This window comes from Ictalurus furcatus, chromosome 9 (genome assembly GCF_023375685.1).
Source record: "Ictalurus furcatus strain D&B chromosome 9, Billie_1.0, whole genome shotgun sequence".
Taxonomy (NCBI): domain Eukaryota; kingdom Metazoa; phylum Chordata; class Actinopteri; order Siluriformes; family Ictaluridae; genus Ictalurus; species Ictalurus furcatus.
In genome coordinates, this window is record NC_071263.1 from 25,366,971 (window position 1) to 25,390,425 (window position 23,455).

Below are 23,455 nucleotides of genomic sequence, written 5' to 3' on the forward strand. Positions count from 1 at the left end.
ATCTGACGCCCAACAGCCTCCCTATGTTTTGTGTTTCACTTAAGAATGCCTTGCTCTTTTCTCAGTACAGAGAAACGTCAAAATTGTCTACGGTGCACATTATGGAAGCAGTAGATAGGATGTAGTGGAAGGAGAAAAAAAACATCAACTCCGGAGCATTTTAAGGCAGCAACTTGATGTACAAGTTGGTGTTTACTTTAGAATTTTGCACATTCACATGATATTGAGTAAATAAAGCTTTTTATGTTGTTGGGACGTTAAAAACAAATAAAATGATTTGTGTGAATTCTGCTGTTACTGGTTACACGTACTAAGATTCCTGTACAAGTTCAACTTGTGTACCATGGAGTCGTGGAACTCGATTCTGATTGGTCAGACACGTGTTGATGAATTTTCTATAAAAGGTTTTTATTAAGGCACTCATTCTAATACGTTATCTTTTCTGTAGTATAAATTTACACAGAGATGTGTGCTGGAGAACACTCCACGTAAATTGATTAAAAAAAAAGGTTTAATCATGGATATGGTGAGGTTCTGCAAGATGGTTGTTTAGCATTTATGGAAGGAGTCTTCAGTGTCAGCACTTTGTAAAAGTTAGCGGTAAAGCAGTTCCTTTAAAGTCCCCATGAAATCAAAATAGAAGTTTTTGTGGCTTTTAGTATGAATAGGTCAGCCTTAAGGTTATCTATGAGCTAGTGCGCTCCAGAACAATGACAAAATTCACATTTAGACAATAAACACGTTCAAACTCTGTATATACACGTCTCTCTCTACCACCCATACGGATCAACAATTTTGATGACATCGTTCCGTACTTCAACTTCTTGTCAGATTTTCTGTCCAATCAAATGCTCTTTAAAATCTGATGTGTCCCACCCCCAACATTATAAAAAAAACAACATGGAACTGTCATGGGAAACTTTTCAGGACAGAGGAGTTTTACACTTTCTCAGTAACATGACAAGGAAATGGTTAATTAACGTTCTTTGGATAATGAATGGGTTGTTGGCCTCCTAAAAGGGGGTTCTACTTGTAAATCTCTCTAGTAGGGTTCTACACAGAACCTTTAAGGTTTCCCCTCACAGAGACAAGTGAAGGAACCATTAATGGGGGTGAATTTAATCTTTTTTTTTTCCATCTGTACATCAAGGATACCCATGATGGTCTACTATTTTAGACATTGACTTGGAGCACCCCCTGGTGGAAAAGAAAAAAAAACACTTATTAAATAAAGACTTTAATCACAAAGATTTTAATCTCAAAGGGGTTTATTCACAAAATAGATGCATAACAAAAAAATACAGCAGCACATGTTCATATAAAAGGTCTCTTTGTATGTGAAAAATAACTTTTTAGAGAACATAGTCAAGCTGCGCTGCATCGCTCTATTCTAGTGCAACATGTTAACCAAAGCCACACAGGCACGAGATCAACACAGACCTCTCAGAAGTCTGCTCGCAATTAGCATAAACAACAAACAAAACAAATAAAACGAAGAAAACATCCAAGTGCAAATCTAATTGTGTACTGACCAAAGGCAACGCTGACAAGTAGTGAAGCTTAAGTTTAAGAAAATGTTCCAAAATTCATCGTCATGATTTCAGTCATTTGTGGCACAAATTTGAACTTACTCTGAATCATTCTTTACAACTTAGTGCAATACGAACCCATGTTAAGTGGAGGACACTTTTTAGACATTTTGAACCTAATTTAAAAAAAGTAAAAAAAAAAATTAAAAAAAGTTTGAGGTGGATTAAGTGAAGATTTATAGCTAAGTCTTTAGTTGTACTGTGTGTTAAAAGGACAGCAGAGAGACGATTGATGATTAAGGATCGAGCCCACCAGATCAGTGTAAATGTTTTGGAGAGAGAGAGAGAGAGAGAGAGAGAGAGAGCGAGCATCTTTTTAATCTGTTCTCACATAGATAAGATGTCCTTAAAGTTACAGTGCTTTGTAAGAATTTCAAAATTGCTCATAAGCCCCCAAATAATTACAGTTGATGGATGCTGGGATCAACTAAAAGTATTATTATTATTATTATTATTATTATTATTATGACTACTATAATGTGAAATGTTTAGGAACAGAGTGTACACAAATATATATATATATATATATATATATATATATATATATATATATATATATATATATATATATATATATATATATATATATATATATATATATATATATGTAACAAAGAAAGAATTTTGGATTTTTTCCCCCCCCAAAGAAAAAACACTTTTGCGGCAGTTTCCTTTAAACAAGTCTACTGGTGGACTCTTTCACTCTGTGCTGTTTTCTTGGTTGTAAAACAATTTCTAGGCAAGAATCAGGCTTGGTTGTTATTTTGGGGGAACGGAAGTGCACAAAATAAAGCATTACCTGAGGAGAGAAAGATGCCATGACGACAAAACAGAGCGCCACAGTCTCTTTACATAGGAAAAGAAAAGAAAAGAAAAAATCATCAAAATAAATTAATTCATAAATACAGTTTCATGGGTAGATCCCGGAATTAATCGAACTACTCCCGAAAAAAATGCAGAAATTATTATTGGTAAAAATCATTTTTAAGTGTTTATAACTAATTTGAGCCTAGTCTGGAAGGCCAAATCTACGTTCCGACACGTTTTTCCCCACACACCCTGGTTGACTTCACCTTAACTTTTTCCCTTATGAAAAATGGTTGTTCCAATACTTTATGAGCTGAAGCTCAAGGTGTAATGGAGGAGATATTGAGTGAAGAGAAAGTACAGAAGGTACCGCAATCTGATTTCAAAATTGTAATCGTGAGTGAAGTAGTTTAAAAACCAAACAGGAGCAATAAAATTCTTTATATTTCAAAATATATAATGATTTGCTGCATTCAAATTGGGTTTTAATCTGCTAGCTGGTCAGAATGCCAGCTACTTAGTAAGGCCAATATGTGCATAGTTTAAAGCAAATAGACAGTAAAATTGCTAAGAGACTCACTTTAAGTACTTGTGCTTGCCAGGATGAGTGTATTCTGAGCTATACACGGATCAGCCATAACATTAACATTAAAACCTGACTAATATTGTATAGTTCCTCCTTGTGCCCCAAAACAGCTCTGACTCGTCGAGGCATGGACTCCGCAAGGTCTCTGAAGGTGTGCTGTGGTATCTGGCACCAAGACATCAAATCCTTTACGTCCTGTAAGTTGCGACTTAAACTTAAGTTGGACTTGTTTGTCCAGAACATCCCACAGATGCTAGATCGGATTGAGATCTGGGGAATTTGGAGGCAGAGTTAACACCAACTCTTGGCCATGTTCTCAAATCGTTCCAGAACAATTTTTACAGTGTGGCAGTGCACATTATCCTGCTGAAAGAGGCCACTGCTATTAGAGAACACCATGGACATGAAGGGGTTTACTTGGTCTGCAGCAATGTTTGGGTAGGTGGTACGTGTCAAAGTAAAATCCACATGAATGCCAGGACCCAAGGTTTCCCAGAAGAACATTGCCCAGAGCATCACACCGCCTCCGCCAGCATGCCTTCTGCCCACAGTGCATCCTGATGCCATTTCTTCCCCAGGTAAGCAATGCACATGCACCCGGCCGTCCACATGATGTAAAAGAAGACCAGGCCACCTTCTTTCATTGCTCCATGGTCCAGTTCTGATGCTCACGTACCCATTGTAGGCATTTTCGGCGGTGGACAGAGGTCGGCATGGCCACTCTGATCGGTTTGCAGTTACACAGTCCCATACACAGCAAGCTGGGATGCACGGTGTTCTGACACCTTTCTATCAGAGCCAGTATGAACTTTTTCAGCAATCTGCGCTACAGTAGCTCTTCTGTGAAATTGGACTAGAGTGAGATTAGTCATGTTAAGTGCTTTGAATGTTATGGCTGATTATATTATATATATATATATATATATATATACATATATATATAAAAAATAAAAAAAACACACACACATCATCCTCCCCGAGTCACGAAGGGAAGTCAACAAGGGCACGCTGAAAACAAGTGGAATGTAGGACAAATTTTTCTATTTGACATAATACCACTAAATTGTATGCATATACATTACCAAGTCAGGGGTTCCCAATCCCAGGAGCCTCAGCACATCATATTTTCCTACTTTACGCACATGACTAGCCCAGCTAAAGGGCTTAACAGGCATGTCAGAGTGAGAAAAACACAAATCTGTGCAGTGCAAGAATTCCCTAGGCCTTGAACTGGAACCTACTGAACTAAGTGCTAGTCACGATTGTACACGTCAGCAAGATTCATCACTTATTTCAGACCAGTGTTCAACACTACTGCTGTAAGCAATTTATATCAAGAAGAAAAAAAAAGTTGTTTTCGTTTCTGACAGGTTTTCAACAGGAAAAAAAAAGAGCTAATTAGCTAAACTAATTTCATTGTCTTTGATTACAAGCTTAGCATTCAGCCTCTGAGACCTTGTCATATGCACTATGCATTGTAGCAGGCAACGAGAGGAAAATAAAGGAAAGCCAGCTAAATGAAGTACAAAATAAAAAGAAGCAGCATCGAGAAAGATATGAAATAGAAAAATAAATACCTGTCCGGTAACAGAAGCTTAAAAGGAGCTACATGTAAGATTATTGTGAAGCAAAGTCTTCCGTATTGTCACAACAGCAATAAACTTACCTAGTAACAAGCTATTTGAATATAAACATGTCCGTATGATCAGCCTGTCTGGTTCGGTTATGTCTCAGGACTGGAATGATGTTTAAAGAACCCATTCAGGAACAAAAGTACTTCACTGTTTGGAAAGAACACTAAACTTGAAGTCTGTAACTGATGCGTGAAATCAGAATGTGAAGGAAAATCTTACATGCGGCTCCTCTAAGTGCTGCTTTTATTTGGATTACACAAGAAAAAGTTATTTGACACATAACTTCACATAAAGTTTTCATGGTGTCATTTCATGACGCGAGAACTCCACGCCGCAACACCTCCGAACCGTACCGCTGTGTCACCGGGTCGTGACTCCGAAGTCGCTGGGTGTGGCATCTCTTCTTCTGCTCTGATTGGCTGCGATCGGCCTCCGAGCCGAGGTCACGGTTCTCCGTGCCAGTCCTTAGCCGAGTTCTGATTGGAGGGGAGGTGGGGGTGTGGCTTCCATCTAGAGATCTGATGGGATGAGAATGGGTAAAGTCCCTCCCCTCCACTTCCTGCTCTTCTTCCAATCCTTTGCTATCGCTTCGTTTTGGAATGCGGAAACTTCCCCAGTTTTTAACATTGGACACCTTTTCCGACATCATCTTTCCCTGATGCTGACTTGAAATCATCCGCCTAAGAGAACCATTGTACACATTCTGCACTGTAACAGAAGTTTTCGTTTCCGCCGCTTTGCTATCTGACATCGTCACCGCATTACGATCCATTATACTGTTCTGCGCCGTCTCGTCTATGACCTTTGACCCTGGGTTGTTTCTCTCTGGTAGTTGCTCCCAAATCCTGCTCCTCCTCCTTTTTCTCCGATCTCCTACAGGCCGCTCTGTCTCGTTCGCTGCAGTTTCGTTCCCACCGCAGCCAGCATTTGGGACCCCCTGCGAGCAGGACAGTTTACTCAGCAGGGAGGCATCCATCTTGGCAGGCTCGTCCCTATCGTTCTGGCCTCGTCTGGAGGCTCCGTGACGCGGGACACCCTTCCTCTGCGAAAGCTCAGTGGCGCTGTTCTGAGCCGTGTGACCTCTCAGAGGTTGGGGGGAAGTGGATGCGGAGGGCGCAACCCGGAAGTAGAACATGGCCTCCTCCAACTGCCTGGTGGAAGATATGCCTTAAGCGCACATATACAAAGGAAGAGAAAAGGAACAATGGTGAGTGCATAAAAGAAAGAGATAAAAGTATACAGAGAATGTGAGTACGACAGACTTGTCTCAAGGGACAGCAAATACAGTTTTATGATTTCCATTTTTATACGATTCAGCTGAGTGACCGGCGTCCCTGCTTTAAATCTAATCAGCCAATTGCAAACTTGATTGAATGAAATCTTTCTAGCATGTTCTTATGCAGACCTTTTATTGTTTTTTGTAAATTAGATTTTGTTTTTTAAATGGGAAGTAACGCTACTAAATGTGATGAGATACTGCAATTAAACAGGTCTTTTAGTGATATGATGACCTCCGGTGCAGTAGGGGGCTCACCAGAGAGTCTTCCTTGCTCCAGCAGCCGGACATGGTGATGAAAAATCTGCTCCTGCACTCGACACACAGAGCGCTTGATCTTCTCCCGACGGGTCACCATGTAAGTCAGGTTCCGCACCTGCACACATAGTTACATATTTCCATGAATACAGCGTGCTCACAACTAACTCAAAATTATTCATTAGTACTGCACTGTTAAGCCAGTTCAGCTTGAGTACCATCATGTACCTGCCAGCTAATGCACTATGCATGTCATGTTTGACAACATGCCTAGAGGTCTTGCTGCCACTACCCTGTCAGTGTCACTGATGCGCTAAAAATGCTCCACAACCTAAAGATCATCAATGGTCCCATTTTCCACCAACAGAAGGAACAAGAGTAGGCTGAAACTGTAATTACTGCTAAAATCAGTAATTACTTACCTACAAAATGACCTATATCCTAACTCTACCTGATAAAATGGCCAATGAGTGAAGACACAAGATACCTATAAAGTGTCTATTCGCAATGATTAAATAGCTACATAATGAACAATGTCATTTGAAACATCTGAGATGGGGTCAGGATGATCAGAGCACCAGCATACTTAATAGAGGTGTTGGTTAATTAATTCTGCAGCATGCTACAATATCCGTATAATAAAGGTCAGTGTTGTTTATCTGTGGGCTCCTACACTGTTCTGTGAATAGTTAACAGTCTAAGGTTCCACATGTAATCTTTCCTAAAAGGGAAACAATCCGTTGTAGAGTTTCGCATCGAAATTTTTAGGGTGCTTCCACACCTATTAGTCCGTTTACTGAATTCAATCAGAGCAAAATTGATACTTTTGTCTAATTTGCTAGCTGGTTTAATTTGGGTTCACACTGCACATAAATAAACGAAGTAAGTTTATTTTAAGGCTCTAAATGAGTAAATAATTATATGAATAACTAGGTTTAAATACAAAATGTTTAAATACACAAATATATATATATATATATATATATATATATATATATATATATATATATATATATATATATAAAGGTCCAAACATCCAGAACACACAAAATTTATGCAGCTCTACATCTCTGGCCATTGGCACAGTTTAACAGCTCGCATCTACCAAATATGCTGCACACAACCCAAAATACACAGTTTGGTTCAGTTCCTGCAGTTGGGTTGAATCATGCTCAAAAAATGTGAAAGAGCGGCAGAGGGACAGGCCGAAGAGCACTTTTAGAGAACCTTTCCTCAGTGTAGAGCAGCTGTGCTAATACTGTTGGGAACTGAGTGAAATGTACAGTACACAAATTCTACATATTCAGGACTAAAATGGACATTCAATTTTCCTTAACCTACACCCACTTAACAAATTATACTATACCTGGGTAGAATGTCAATAAGCACAATAGTAAAAGAGTTTAAGAGTTTGACCGATACCTAATCAGATTCTAAGGGCACATCGCAGAATTTTTATTTATTTATTTTTTAACTCGAGATACTGGCATGATGTATACATGTATACATTTACATAACGCTGTGTTTAGACACTGAGTTGCACACAACCAGGAAGAGAGATCTTGGATAGCATGAGACTCTGGAGGAAATGACTTTGTCTAAAACCAGGCTGAAGGTTACCCACAAAACCCCATTCAGAATTGTTTACTTACTTTCTTTGAATTACTGTCTCCTAATCAAAACATGATTAGACACTAAAGTGAGGGTGAGAGACTCGACACCATCATTGATTCTCTATTAGGCTCCATCCACAGCTTTTAAGCGAGACCGTACAGGTTAGTGAAGTGAGGCATAATGGTAATGGACCGAACAGGATCAAGCGCTTACAACTTTTAAAGAAGGAATGACTATGATGTGGGGAATTTGTAGCCCAAGAGAAAGGTTTAATGGCTTCAGCTCTGTAGCCAGACTCTGTTTATCGGACAATATTACATTTTGGATGTTTAAATGCCTTCATTAGACACACTTCCTTAATGTAGGAAGTTAACAGCACACTTTTTACACAAGCAATCCGAATAATATTCACAGATAGAATCAGTAGATCAGTTATCATATATACAACGGATATCCTTCTCATGTGCTGACCCTAGGAACGTCTCCTGTTTATTAGAGGAGCGGTTTGTAATTTTTACAGCCCCTGAGCTGACCATGAAGTAAACTGCAATGAAAACATACAAACGTCTTCCACGTTCCCCGCAACCAACCAAACACACAAAACTACTCATACGCTCATACGAGTGTATGAGTAGACGCAGAACTGAGCTATTTTCAGGGCCTGAAAACACTGCACTCAGATTCCTGAAATGGGAAAAAACATACAAATTTGCAAACTTGCCTGTAAAGCAACACAAAGAGTGTTAGAGTCTGGCAGCACAGTACGTCCTCATCTGCCACCTTCAGAGGGACACTGAGTGACCACACACTCATACACATGATCAGCAAACCTTATTGATTTATCTGCCAATATATTTCTTCCTTTTATTATTATTATTATTATTATTATTACTATAAGCCTTAATCTGTGTTCTTCTGAATTTTTTTTGCCTTATTATTACTAGTAACATAACTGTTTCCCTTCACCTGTATTTTCATTAGTTTACACACCCACTCAACACAAGCTTTGGTAATACCAAAGTTACACAGTTTGTTATGCCAATAAAGCATCACAAGCTTGAACTTGACTGGTGTTCATGGTGTATTCCTGCCCAGTTTTAAGATAGTCTCCAGATCCCCCATGAACAGGATGAAGCACTTACTGAAGATAAACAAATTAATTTTTCCAATTTTTGAACTGATGTATAACAGGTCTCGAAACACTTCAGCTGTCAAATCTTGCAATTTCTGGAACACATCTGACAAAGCAGTCCTGTGCTTCGTCAAACCTCAAGCAGCGTTCAAGCTCCCGATATTCTGCAATGTGCTGTTTATTTTAAATCTGTGCTTAAAAAGCCTGCTGTTAGTCTTTAGATAGAGTAAGGTGGGAATTGATTATTGCTCTGACTTCTCACTGGATCCTTGCCTCACTTTCTCTGTGCCGTGTCTAACGTAACAACAAATCCCTCTGCTTCCAGACTATCACATAAGGAAGGGGGCATGCCTTCGGACTGAAAAATTCTGACACTACATACCCTCTCCAGGTCTTGTCGTAAGTGAGTAAAGAGGCGAAGCCTGCGAAGCAGCACTTCTTGCTCTCGCCGAGCGAGGCTTTCCTCTTCTTCTCGCTTGGGTGTAATGAGCGGCTGGTTGAAGTTTGATTTGCGTTTCAACTTCCAGTATTGAAACAGGAAGTCCACATTCTCCAGTGGCACATGCAGGTGTTTGGAGACCTCCTCGATGTTGACGAATCTGTAAAACTCGTCCTCCAGCTGCTGCACGCGAAGTTTTCTTTCGCTGAGTCGCGCTCCGTCCGCTCCTTTCGCCCTCCCTGAGATGCCTTTATCATCTATCACGCCGCTCTGCTCGTGCCAGTCCATACCAGAGTGTGTGGGACAGTAGGATTTGAACTTAACCTCGTCCTCATCTGTCAGGATGGTGTTCATTTTCAGGCTGTGCTGCAGGCCGCAGGTAACGTGGAAGGCCACGCGGCAGCTCTTAGCCGAGCACTGGAGGCATAGAAGAAGGAGGAAAGGAGAAAAGATAAGAGGAAATGTGGGAAAGATGAGAGAAAAGGAAGAACAGATAAACAATCATTACACAAATCAATTTGCACACTACAAAATGCTGGATTAGTAAAATTCCTGTTAAAAAAGATTGGTATTAAACTTGAAAAAGCTCAATACATCTATCAGTTTTCTAATTGTAGCTTTACAGTGGACAGGCAGTTTTTTTGGCTACCAGTGTTGTTCCCTCCCTCCCACCAACCCAAGAAATAAGAAAAGACACTACTGACAAACTTGCATGATTAAACATGACATACCACTTGGTTCATATTTTTCTCTGTTGTGCTACACAATACTATCAAATGCTACTTTTTCCCCAAATCCTGCCTTCTGCTAAACTACACACAGCACCAGAGGACATGTTGTAGTCATCGGTAAGAACAAATTTTAATAGTTGAAGACATTTACATGCACAGGAACCCCCCCCCCTTTACAAAATGGCAACATGCAGGCATGTGGAAACAATGTCTAAACTGAGAAGAAAAAAAAAAAAAAAATCGGAAAACTGTCATAAAACTTAAAAAATAAATAAATAAATAAATAAATAATAAAAAAAAAGTGACGAGAACTGAAGAACATGTTTTATGTGCAATTCAAGGACAAAACAGCTCATAGCCAAAATGCTATTGTTATAAAAATGTAAAGATAGAATGAGAAATACATGAACACAAAGCTATCTTCTCATTCTTTGTGCTCATCCAGCTGTTTAGACCCCACGTGTCATGTTTTACCTGTATGCAAGCTCCGGTCTTCTCTTTACACAGACAGCAGATTAGAGCCCATCGGTTATTAGGGATCTGAGACACACTCGTAATGGGCTCCATCTTCTCTGGGTTACCTATGCTCACCTGGAGTGTTTGTGAAAGAAAGAAAGAAGTTGAATTAGTACTTATATGCAATTGACTTCTGATTGCATTGTGTTTTTTTTAAAATATATATTATGTTGTATTAAATAACATGTACACGTGCCAGCAACAAGGGAAATCAAAGGTTTATATCAATGCTCTCGTTAAACGTTATCGTTTCTATAGCCACGGCTATTTCACAGGGACTTGTATGGCAACTTTCCAGATAATCTAAAACTGATAATAATGGATTACAAAGAAGAATGTATAATCATTGTTTTCTGTAAGGAGATGTTTAACATTTTTGTCTCCAGTGTCGGCGCTTTGGAACAGTCAGAGGTAAAATGTAAAATAAAGTTTTTCGCCATAGTAAAAGTCTTCAGGAAAGCAGACTTTGATTTTTGCAGTTGTTTGCAGCAATGTTTTGTATTACCAGGGTAGGTATTACTGCAGGTATCAGCGCTTCACATTTAATACTTTTTTTAAATACCATATTCAAGACATTTCCAAAACATTTTAAGACCTGCATTTCACTTCAGTCATGCTACATCAGCTATAATGGATTGTGTTCATGCATATACATCCATTTCTGGGTTTAAGTAAACTACAGCAGGGTAAATGTCTATAGAGGTAGATGGGAGACCGTAGCAAATATCCTTTTTGCATTACCATTTGCTTCAATAGTGAAAGAAAAAAAAATCCAGTATTTCTTTTCAGTCAGTCAGAAGAGAAAAAGATGTCAAATTTACCATCACTACCTCAGCAGCTGTATTAGAAACCCCCTCACAGCAGTGTTTATTAGATTTTTTGTAATTTAATGCCAGGGTAATGTGACAAGTAGGGTTATAAATGTACATATATTTCTGTAAAGTAGAAATTTTTTTTGGTAATATTAATATTGCACTGAATAATACATTTTTATTTTGGGGTACAAATAGTAACATAACATTTAGTAATATATTTCTGACTTCATTCACTTTTAGGCGTTAGAACTTTTATTTTGGCGGACAACTGCAAGTTTAGTTCGGTTTTGTTGGCAACAGTTTTTTTTAACCAATCAGGTGAAATGCTGTAAACCTCTGCCCATAAAAATGTTTGAGGGTACGCTAATGTAAAAGAAAAGTGAATCTGGCGCGTGTTGTACCTAAATGCATGTTAGAAGCGACTCAAACTCACAGCACAGACAGAAATGAAGTTGGTGTGGAGCGGCATTTCGTGTGAACCGAACCACTCCAAATCACTGATGAGCCCCACACACACACACACACACACGAAGTGCGACAGTCACATGCGTTTACCATCTCAAAAAGCAACGAGTCAAAATAAAATCTAAATCTTCTTTAAGGTATTGGTTCGGTTGCATTTTTTTTTTAAACCCTTTGAAACGTGAATTTAAGACATTTTAATGTTAATCAAGGCCTAATTTTTACATTAAGGAATTTAAGACATTTTAAGACTTTTTAAGGATCCACGGACACCTTGATTACCGGTACATTGTCTTGTATTAAGGTGGTGTGTATTGCGGTATATAGTGTTAAAGAAGCATATTACATTATTTTGTTAAGTATTACACCACATACATGTGAAAAATCTATTCCTAAATGTGTCCTGATTTTCTCTTCAGATTTACTCTTGCGTTGATACTTTATTCATGATCACTTATGTACTGGACTTTGTAAAAACTCTGCAGTTATATATGTCAACAGTCAAAGTACAAGAGCACTCATTGCACATTTTAGCATTTAAACATTCCACCTGACAGCCCGTATGGAAATGCACTTAGCTTAGGGTTGTTGGTTTTTGTGTATGAAAATCAGAAAGTGGTAGGCTAACCCTGGAAAGAAATGTAAAAATCAAGATGACCGATGCATAAAGAATCAATTTATACTTGCAGCACAGCATCTTAAAATTCAAAAATGAAGGACGAAATGGTTGTCAAAACAGAAAAATATCCATAAAATATTTACAAAGATTTATTTTTGGAACTGTAAAGCGGACATTACTATAATTCTTTTTATTCTTCCTATAGAAATCCCTTTCTTTATATGTATATAGTAATGATATTAATAATAATAATAATAATAATTCTGCATATTAAGAACTTTCTTTAAAATCCTATACAGTGTTGGCATTTATCAGATGTATGGTGGATCAGTATTCATTAAACTATACTATATTATGGTGTGCATTATAGGGCATTGTGTCTATACCTCCGGTATCCACAGGGCACAGCTCACATGGACCCACTTGCTTCCACTGCGGGTGGGCTTCATGGCTCCACCTTTCTTCGGGCAGAGCTGGCATTTAGGTGAGATGCCCAGCGCGCATGTCCGACACAGCCAGCTGCCTTCTGGAACCTTCAGGATGCCATAACACGCCTGCAGAAAAAAGCGTGACACTATTCATACACACATGCTAATAAACACACACATACAGTACAGACACAAACACAATCAGTCACCAAATGTTCCTTACGCCTGAGCGCGCGCACACACACACACTTACACTTACTTCATCCCATGCACACATACTGACTAGCATATGGTTGGCACACCCTCTCACTCACACAGCACATAATGTCTCTAAGGCATATTGTTCCACAGATCTCCAGTTGAGGGTGTTTATGTTTATGTTTAATAGCTTCTAATGGATTTGTTTTGTTACTAAAATACGGAATTAAAATGTAGAATGATGCATTTTAAAACTGTTTAGAAATCCTATGAGAAGCCAGAAGAACTGGAGTTTTTGAAAGCTGTAGCTGAATTAATTATTATAATCCAATTTGCTTTTTCTTTCTTTCTTTCTTTTTTTTTTAAAAGGAAAATCACAGCTGCTTTGTATTAATTATTGACAAGACATCTGTAGTTTAACTGGAATGTAACTCAAACATTTTTCCTAATTAAAAGTTCAATGAAGTCATTGAAAGTTTCTCTTGCAAGTCTCTGTCTTCCAGACACACACACACCTGATGCACACATATGTTGCACTTGTCACAAAACACCATCTCGTTGCCGTCCTCTCCATCAGGCGACTGACAGACGTCACACACTACATCCTCGTCATACTCGATCCCAAGCCCCTCCTCCGTTTCCATTGCGTGGCTCATGTTGTCATAGCAACGGCGCTCAAACTCCTCCATGAGTCTCTCCATGGTGTTTTCGTCCAGCAGCTGCATGCCTGAGAAAAGGACACGGACACACCTGGCTTGTAAACACACCTGTGGTTTAACATTCATACCTTCACTCCAAAGCCGTACACTAAGTTCACGTTTTAATCTTTCTTGTTTGGTTTATAATGCTGACGTGAGAAAACACTGTATGAGTGCATTCTGGATATAAAGATTGTCTGATAAGGATACCTGTCTTCTAAAGTTCACATATGTCCTTCTGACTGAGTGAAAGGTAAAAAGGGGCAGTGTGCATGGGTTACATTTTTCCTGACCTGTAATATTTTATATTTTCTCAAAGATACCTTAGACAAACAGTGCAATATTGTCGTTAATACAACAGTGCGATGAATTCTTGACCCTGATTGGTCAGAAAGTGTTATGAAACTTTCTGTAAGGAAATTTATTTAACGTTTATAGAAGGAGTCTCCGGTGTCAGTGCTTTGTAATAGTAAGTTTCCTGCTATGGTAGACTCCTCAGGACAGAGGAGTTTGTGCTTTGAGGTTTCTCAATAGCAATACAAGGTGTATTTTTGTCTTACAACTTCGAGAGAGGGAGAGAGGCTGGTGAGGGAGCAACTGTTTATAGTTTATAGCAATAACAGGATCTAACTTGTTTTGTGGGTGTAACTACATAAATGGATAAAAATATATGACGAATTGCTCATTGATACATTTTAAAACTTTTAATCGTTGGAAAAATGCAGTTGCAATCAAAATGATTCAACCCCCATTGCAAATCAGGTTTATTATCAAAATGTACAGACTTTCAGTTTTGTAATGAACAAATCAAACAAAAGCAATTGAAATAGTTCAACACAACGAATGATTCAAGTGGTTTCCCCAAATTCAACTGAAAATGAAACTTATAATGACTTCTCCAGTTTCAAAATTATTCAATCCCCTGAATGGAATCCCTCACAACAGCACAAATATGCAAAACAGGTGTTGTCTCAAGAACACCTGATACAACTAATCAAGGGCTTCATTAGTTGCACCAGGTGTGCTTGAGCTGGAACACATGAAATACCTGAACTGGTTAAGGGCAGAAAATTCATGAAATACCTGGATGGGGAAGAAAAAGGAAGCGATCAACAGCTTCAACCAGATTTCTGAGAGGGCAGGTTGTGAAAAATCCTCGAGTGACTGCAAAAGACTAGCAGCAAGACTTGGTAGCAATAGGCACTGAGGTTACAGTGAGCACAGTAAGGCGCGTACTAAACGCAGAAGGTTTCCATGACGTTCACCACTACTGATCCAAAAGCACATGAAAAGTCGCTCAAAATCATATAAATAAGCCACAGAAGTTTTGGGATTCTGTTCTGTGGAGCAATTAAACTAAACTGGAACTTTTCGGCACGAAGGATCAGCGGTATGTCTGGAGGAAGAAGAATGAAGAAAGAACACTCTTTCCACAGTCAAGCATGGTGGTGGCTCGGTGATGTTCCAGGGCTGCTTTACATCCTCTGGCACTGGAAACCTGCAGTGGATTCATTGAAGTATCAGGAAATCCTAGGAGAAAACGTCATGCCGTCTGTGAGGAAGCTGAAGCTTGGGCATCATTGGACCTTCCAACAGGACAATGATCCCAAGCATACCTCAAATTCCACCAAGGCTTGGTTGCAGAAGAGGTCCTAGAAGATTCTACAGGGCCATCACAGTCACCTGACTTGAACCCCATAGAAAATCTCTGGTGGGATTTGAAGAAGGCGGTTGCAGCACGCAAACCCAAGAATATTACTGAACTGGAGGCCATTTCTCATGAGGAATGGGCTAAGATTCCCCAGGAACACTGCCAGAAGCTGGTGTCTGGCTATGCATCTCGTTTGCAGCTCGTTGCAGGTCATAACAGCAAAAGGACGCTCTACTAAATACTAAAGATGCTTGCCATGAAGGGGTGGAATAATTTTGAAACTGGAGAAATCATTATAAAATGCATTTTTATTTGAATTTGGGGAAACCACTTGAAGCATTCATTGTGTCGAACTATTTCAATTGCTTTTGTTTGATTTGTTCATTGCAAACAGCTGAAAGTCTGTCAATTTTGACAATAAACCTGATTTGCAATGGGGGTTGAATCATTTTGACTGCAACTGTAAGAGGAATAAAAAAAAAAAAACGTCTTGACATGATGTTATAAGAAAATAATCAACTCTGATGTTGCCGCATCACAGCAGCCTGTTCTTATTTATTTTTCCTATAACAGTGTATATTATTAGACCTGTGTACATTATTTATGCCACAAAATTTTCAAAGCTCAGCTCTGCCACTTCTCCTTAAAAGGCATTCATGAAGGCTCACCTCTGTTTGCATTGCAATTTGCCTTAAACCAAAGCACTCTACAAAAAGGTGGATCTGTCTCATAGCTTAAAAAAAAAATTACAGCCATGTTTGTATTGTCGGTTTGTCAGAAGAGCAAAGCTATCTAAAAAGTTTAGCTGTCGTACTCTAAGCACAGAATGTGACACAAGATTCCTTTTCACTTAAAATACTAAACAGGTAAAGCGGTTTTTGTAATAATATTGTTAACTCTGTTAAATGGACAGGTAATAATAGTGATAAAAACATTTAATAACCACACACGCCTTCTCCACCTTGTGCTGGATAAATACAATGATTCAGAAAGAATACAGCTTAAAAACACACTCACCCATTTGACTGAACTCTCTGTTAGCCACCTCCAGCCAGGCGACATCTTCCTCGTTCAGGTCATAGCGACACGTCCCCTCAGAGAGCGTCCCGATACCCACGTACCCCAACACTGATGCCTCTGGACCCCACGAGCGAATCAGCTTCTTCGGTCGCGTGAACAACAAACCGGGCAATTTCTCTGCCACAACGCTACAAGGCAGACATTAAAAAAAGAATGTATTGTTCAAAATTAGTATTATTTCTTGTTCATCTATGCTAAAACACAATTCACAATTGTTTAAATATATGTTTTAGTAGACAGAATCCTTCACAACCCCATAAAATTTCTGAAAAGTAACAAATGCAAGTTTTGCTTCAGGTAAAAACAACATTCATTTACTCTCAATAAGAGTTCATTTAATTTCATTTTATTTGTATTTATCCATGTGCGGTGGTTGACTGTTTACCTAAGCAAAGCCTGAAGTAATACAAGTCTTAGAGGATCATGCAGGATTCAGCTAAAATTTGTAAAGGACCATTTACATAACATCCCTTGCTTACAAACATCTGGATAAACAGCTCACATGACTCAAGAAAACTCTGAAAACTCTTCCTTTACCTATGTAATATCTCAAGCCCTGTAGCTAGTCTCTGGTCTGATGCCCCGCCTTCAGCTAAGTAACTCGCATGTGATTGGATAAACCGCTCCAGATAATCTGCTACATACATGCATCATACATTAATCTCCTCTGCTGAAGTTTTTTCGTCTAGACCCAAGATGTTTTGTCTATAAACCTTTTAACTCGTGATATACAGCTATGAGTAAGACTAGTTAGATCATCACCAGGACAACCATCTAACCATCTATATGATTCTGAAAAAAAAAGATATGACTCAAATCTGAGATGTATGCTGATTAAAGTTTCTTTGTGTTGTGTGTAACGCGAAGTGGCTGTCTAACTCAGTTTGAACCATTAAATCCACCAGATATACAGTAATGATATTACTGTCAACAACATCTGGCAAAGAACAGCTGGCTCTCACAGTTCATTAATTAAGCATTTGATTACTGTATCGTGTTGAGTGATGAGGGTGTTCTGATTCGCCTCGCCGTGTCGTACCGTACTGCAGGTTTGGGGATGGACTCGGGGCTCACAGGAACCTGAACACCCTTTTCCCATTCCTGCCTCCAGGGGTCCGAAAGCACGTAATAATCCTCTGGATTGAGCTGGTACGAGTCGTGAAGCTTCATCGCTGTGATGAAATCAGTCCTGAACACCTGAGAGAGAGAGAGAGAGAGAGAGAGAGAGAGAGAGAGAGAGAGAGAGAGAGAGAGACAGGAGGACAGTCCAAACCATCAGTCCATTCATATAAACTACTATAAACAACATAACTATAAAATCACACACTCAACAGTGATACAAAAACGTGACTGGCTAGAAACATTCGAAAATTGGCCAAAAGCATATCAAAGGGAAATTACCTCTGACGGTCTCTTCCCATCTTGTCTTCTGTGATGGGAGTTTGACATCTGAGACCATGATGTGCAATTACCTAGAGATGAAAACCAGCACATCCATGAACCAACACAACCAAGAACATGATGTCCAGAATTTCGTCAATGGAGTTATAATATTACATTAAAACAGCTACAGTAACCAAGTCAACATCTATATAAATTCAATATTAGCAAGAAGTGATTAGTATTTTTCAGTTAGTGACCTTTATTATCTCTTCATAATTAAAAGGCAAAGCAAAGTATCCCTAAATGTGACCATTGCTCTGTTACAATTCGTCTACTATCCGTCCTAAATAGCATCCGAAATTAGAATTAGCGTTTCCCAAATCGTTGTTGAAATGAGTATCCCAAAAGGTACCCAGATGGTCTACTATTTCCGGTAGATTTTCCAAGTGTGGATCCGTGGACACGTTTTCATCTAATATTACCTACGACTCCTTGCTCGAGTGAGAGAGGAGGAGTTTCGTGACTGTTTGCTTTGCCGAATTCAAGGAGGCATTTTAGAGAGGTGTAAATGAAATGTGGAAAAATAAATCAAGGGAAAGGTAAATTAAATGGTCTAATATAAATTATATAAGGAATAATGAATGAAGAAAAGCTGAAATGCAACGAGGAGTTTGTTTACAGTGACAGTGTGCGTAACAACGTTCTCTTCCGTGTTAGTATGTCCCAGTACTTGCATACTCTTTTGCAACACACTCAAAAGTATGTAATTTTTTTCACAAAAAGAGTGCATACTTTTAGCGCAGCAATTGGGATGCAGCAAATGTTTAGCAAAAGTTTTTCAATATTTGAATACTTTTACATTTAGCCTTAATAAAAATACAAGGATCTAATAATTCCTTAGATTTATACAGCGCTTTTCTATGCACTCAAAGTGTTTTACATTGTATGGCGGGAAATCTCCTCAACCACCACCAGTGTGTAGCGTCCACCTGGATGATGTGACGGCAGACATAGTGCACCAGAAGGCACACCAAACACCAGCAATTGGTGGAGAAGAGAGGAGAGTGATGTAGCCAATTCAGAGATGGAGATTATTAGAGGGCCATGATAGAGAAGGGCCAATGGTGGAATTTCACCAGGGGTTTTTAATGATCACAGAGAGTCAGGACCTCGGTTTAACGTCTCATCCAAAAGACGGTGCTGTTTGTACATTATTAGTGTCCCCGTCACTATACTGGGGCATTACACAGGGTGAGAACCACCTGCTGGCGTCACTAATACCACTTCTAGCAGCAACCATAGTTTTCCCTAGGAGGTCTCCAGGAGCTGCAGGGTGATATGGCTCTGGGAAATAATCTACAAATAAACACATGATGTGCTAATTTCAAATTAGACGGACCCGACCTCCAGCACTTTAGCGAAACATTTCCAATTGGCCAAGTTTGACATCTTGGGAAATTTCCACAAATGGTTTGAAAACATTTATAGAAAAGCACCTACTGTTCAGTCGCCCATGCTAGTCATCTTCCTGCTCAAGTTCTCATCTAAGAAACCTCTGTGTGAGATTCATTAAAAGGTTTTTTTTTTTTTTAATATATTCAGCTTCTTATATGACCTGCCTTTCCATTTTTTTTCTTTATTGTCTGGACAGAAATGTCATTTTCTTACATGCATATAAATTTTAATAGTTGTATGTTGTTTCATCACTGACCAGAGGATGAACTAATGAACTAACTGAAAAAATGAACTAATAAAACTTTTTTTTAGCTGAAGCTGGTGTGCTACAGCAAAGTAAAAACTAAACTGTAGTAGATCGTGCATGTTTAATCACCGCTGATTCAAGTCCAGAATTTGAATCATGTGCATAAGATAAGGGGAATTTTCAAGTTATAAATTGGGGGATTCCAGGAGAAAAGCTGGAAACATACACGCGAAACATACACAAACATGCAGATCGAGTTTGTGAAGTGGCCGTGCTAACTGCACTGATCACACCGCCTGACCCTGTTCTTCACCTGAGTGTGTTTCATGGTGCTCACTTCTTTCACACCTGTTTGTTCACATCTGCTCATGGCCCTTCATGAACGTGTGAACATGTGGGTTTGAAAAGCCTCAAACCCTTCCTCCTCTATTACAATGACAAAGATACACAATGCAGTGCACAGAATAAGTAGTTCAATCCTTATCCACTCTTAAGACAGGAGATGAGCAGAAAAGAAAACAAAATAAGCAGGAAAAGAGAAGAAAAGAATGGAGAAGGGTATGCAACGAGAGAAAGGAGCGTTAGAAAAGAAAAACGAAAAAAGAAAACAGAAAGTGCTTACTTCCATTATCGGACTCCTCACTGGTGCTGGGAACACGGCTTCGCTTCATGGTCAGCAGCCGCCGTCTCCAAATAACTCACCAAACTAGTTTCACTGCAATAATTACAAACTAGATGAACTGCATTGAATTTTCACTTTAAACCAACACACAACGTACAAACGGCCTTCAACAAGAGCGTCTGTCTCCAAGCAAAGTGCTTTATTCAAAAGTTAGAACGAAAAGAAACAGCAGTATATTATATATGGTTTGTTATCATGTGATTTAGTAAACAAAATGCAATGGCTCAAAGATGAATCGCGGGTTTTGATATTTAGAGTCAGAAGTAGTCATATTAAGGGAGAAAATAAAGCAGCAGGTTGAAAACTGTCAATCAGAATAATGACCCACGTTGCAAATCTAACATCACTCTTTCAAATAAATCATAAATCGTAAAAGTGGTGCAAATTTAGAAACATTACTTTTTATATTTCTGGGTTGTTGTTTTTTTGTTTATACCTTATCCTAAAATATAAAGATAAATGCATAACGTTTACAGTTAAATTTTACAGCTCGCAGTGTAAACATGATAATAATGATAAAATGAAGAAGAAAAAGAAGAAAACAATCCTGCATGTGATTATGTTGTTTCTTACATCTGCAATACTTCAATAAACATTTAAAGTTTCGAGTCAGACACGGATACAGAATTGAGTTCCGTAGAAAGACATCAAAACGCTCATTTCAAATTACAATCGGATTTATTTATTTATTAGAATTCGATTTTGGAAAAATGTTAATATTGTAGGAGCGCTAAAGTTCTTAGGAGCAAAGTTTTTACTCAGAATAACGACATTACAAAAATTTTCATTAGTAAAGATATTAAAAATGGCGATACAATGCACAAATTCATCTCTATGTCAGAACCTAAGGAATATTATATTTTTACTGTATTGAAAATCCTTTTCGCAAACCTAATACGGGTAAAAACATGCACTGAAGTGTACCCATAAAGCTATTATTATTATTAGTAGTAGTAGTAGTAATAAACGTACATGTCAATAGATGGAGGTTGTTTTAAATAAATTATTCATTTTTATGTTGTACATAAAATATGGACACCATAATCACTGATAATGTACTCATATGTAAGTAAAAAAAACAACTGATCCACAAAGTAAGTAAATAAAATCAATTAATAATAATAATAATGATGATAATAATAAGTAATAATAATGTTATTGTTATAAGCAGACTTACGTGTCAATAGATTAGTCATTTCAATAAACACTTTTTAAGTTATAATTAAAATAAGGAGCGTGCATTTAATTGCGTAAAATAAATAAATAAAAAGAGGAAAACATCCAGTATACTCTGCACATCATAAACAGCGGGAACGGTTTGACTGGGTCACGTGAGCCTTCGGCGAGGCGCCCATTGGCTACAGCGGACAGATGACGTAATAATCTAGAACCATCATCACAAAGATAAAATAGCGGTCTCGCGCTGATGTTATGGCCAAAGCAGCTGTTTACAAACCCGACGGATGAAACGCATCAGTCTCCGTTAAGTTAGCGTTCCGAGGAGCTTTATTATTTCCAGATTAAAAACGAGAGCGCGCGCGAGAGCGAGAGAGAAACACGCGGTCCGTCAAACACAACACAATACACAAAACTCAGCCGTGAATTAAAGCAAAGTTTAGAAAAAATCAAGCATTAAATCGACACTTCGCTGCTAAAGGCTTCCTTGCTAAAAACAGACCCAGCGAAACATTCCTAAAAGGCCACGCCCCCTAACACAAGCATAGCTGCCCGTTATGATGCCCGACCAAAATTAGCAACAACATTAATTCCTTTTTTTTTTTAAATAAAAATAAATAACATTTCAATACGATTTGCATATATTGTTTTTGCATAAGTGCATAAAGAGTTAGGAATGAAATCGGTGACAGAATTATCTCCAGGCAACTTAAAAAGAACATGGAGAAATAAATGTGCGTATTGGCCAGAGCTGGTCTAACGTTACTTCAGCCTGGGGTTGTTTGGTAAACAAATGATTAACAGTGACTCTGCGAGGGTCAGTAAGATAAAAATGTTCCCGTGTCGGGTTACTGATCACGGAAAGGCTGGGATCTAATGAGAGAGTGTGTGTTATTTAGCGGTGACACACACACCAGCACAGGAGACAAACTAACGCCAACTCTACAGAGAGACGGGTTTAGGATTTAAAGCGCGGCCGGAATAAAAAAAACACAACCTCCGGGGCGGTTATTCGGCTTTTAGGGTCCTGCGGTGAAAAAAAAAGTTTAAAGTTGTGGTTTTAATGCGCCACGAATGTGTTGTGACGGAGGTGATGTGAGAGCAAAGCTGGAGCTCTATCACATCTGAGTTGGCACAAACACACACCGAGCAGCCCCGCGTCTGTCTCCCCCTCTCTCTCCCTCTCCTCCTAGCTGCACTATAACTGCACAAATCATCGCCTCGCTCATGGAGGAAATTCCATCTAAGCGCAGTATGGAGGTCAGATCATGCTAATATTCGTATCGGACGGGGTTTTATTGCCCCGTGAACTTAATCTTTTGGCGCCATTTTAATGACGTACTACGTTTCCACCACCGGACCATCTGCATTCGAAAAAAAAGCTCACGGAAATCCTGGAGCGAGAGAGAGAGAGAGAGAGAGAGGGGGGAAAAAAAACACAGAGAACGCATGGTGCAAAGCGACCGTCCTAAATGTGCGGTTCATGCGCTTTGCTAGAATGCGGTAAATATGTGAAACATGGCTGTGTTACCTGCAGACACACGCACAGAGAGAGAGAGAGAGAGAAGAGACGTCGCCGCTCCTGCGTTGGCGTTTCCGTGTAGCTAAGCGATGGTGCTGCGCTGCTGCTGCTTACAGTTTGAGTTCGGGCGGCACGGAGCTAGCAGCAGATCGTCGCTTCGCCTCCCCGCCCCGTTCTCTCTCTCTCTCTCTCTCTCACTCACTCACTCACTCACACAAGCGCACGCACATGCAGATACAAGTTACATACTCGGTGCTTCTGCGTGCTGCCGCCAGAAGGCGCTGCACCTCAAACTAAAGAATGTTTACACTCCCTGTCAGGGACCAAGAGTGATCACACTCATTTTTCCGGGTTTTTTTCTTGTTATTATTATTTTTTATTATTATTTTAGGCCTTTTGAGCGTTCGCACTATTTTTTTCCTTTTTAAGGACAAAAACAAAAAGGAACATAAATATA

General features: G+C 39.1%; 1 protein-coding gene across 4 annotated transcripts in view; it reads right to left on the reverse strand.

The window, feature by feature from the left end:
* Nucleotides 1-23,237, reverse strand: part of jade1 (jade family PHD finger 1) — a 24,112-nt gene extending 875 nt beyond the window's left edge. The window contains exons 1-11 of one of the 4 annotated variants that reach the window (XR_008386741.1): nt 23,008-23,237; nt 20,241-20,333; nt 17,935-18,005; nt 17,573-17,730; nt 16,471-16,661; nt 13,620-13,831; nt 12,865-13,032; nt 10,541-10,657; nt 9,279-9,752; nt 6,151-6,268; nt 2,389-5,783 (exon numbers count right to left, since the gene is read on the reverse strand). Coding sequence is in view for 3 of the 4 variants with exons in the window: in XM_053632562.1 (XP_053488537.1) it covers nt 4,927-5,783; nt 6,151-6,268; nt 9,279-9,752; nt 10,541-10,657; nt 12,865-13,032; nt 13,620-13,831; nt 16,471-16,661; nt 17,573-17,730; nt 17,935-18,005; nt 20,241-20,289 (2,415 nt within the window). In the remaining variant the exon portion in view is untranslated. Of the gene's footprint in view, nt 1-2,197; nt 5,784-6,150; nt 6,269-9,278; nt 9,753-10,540; nt 10,658-12,864; nt 13,033-13,619; nt 13,832-16,470; nt 16,662-17,572; nt 17,731-17,934; nt 18,006-20,240; nt 21,435-21,477; nt 22,664-23,007 lie in introns of those variants that run through there. The other 3 variants (XM_053632562.1, XM_053632564.1, XM_053632563.1) reach the window with 3 other exon arrangements.
* Between the last annotated feature and the right edge of the window lie 218 nt (nt 23,238-23,455).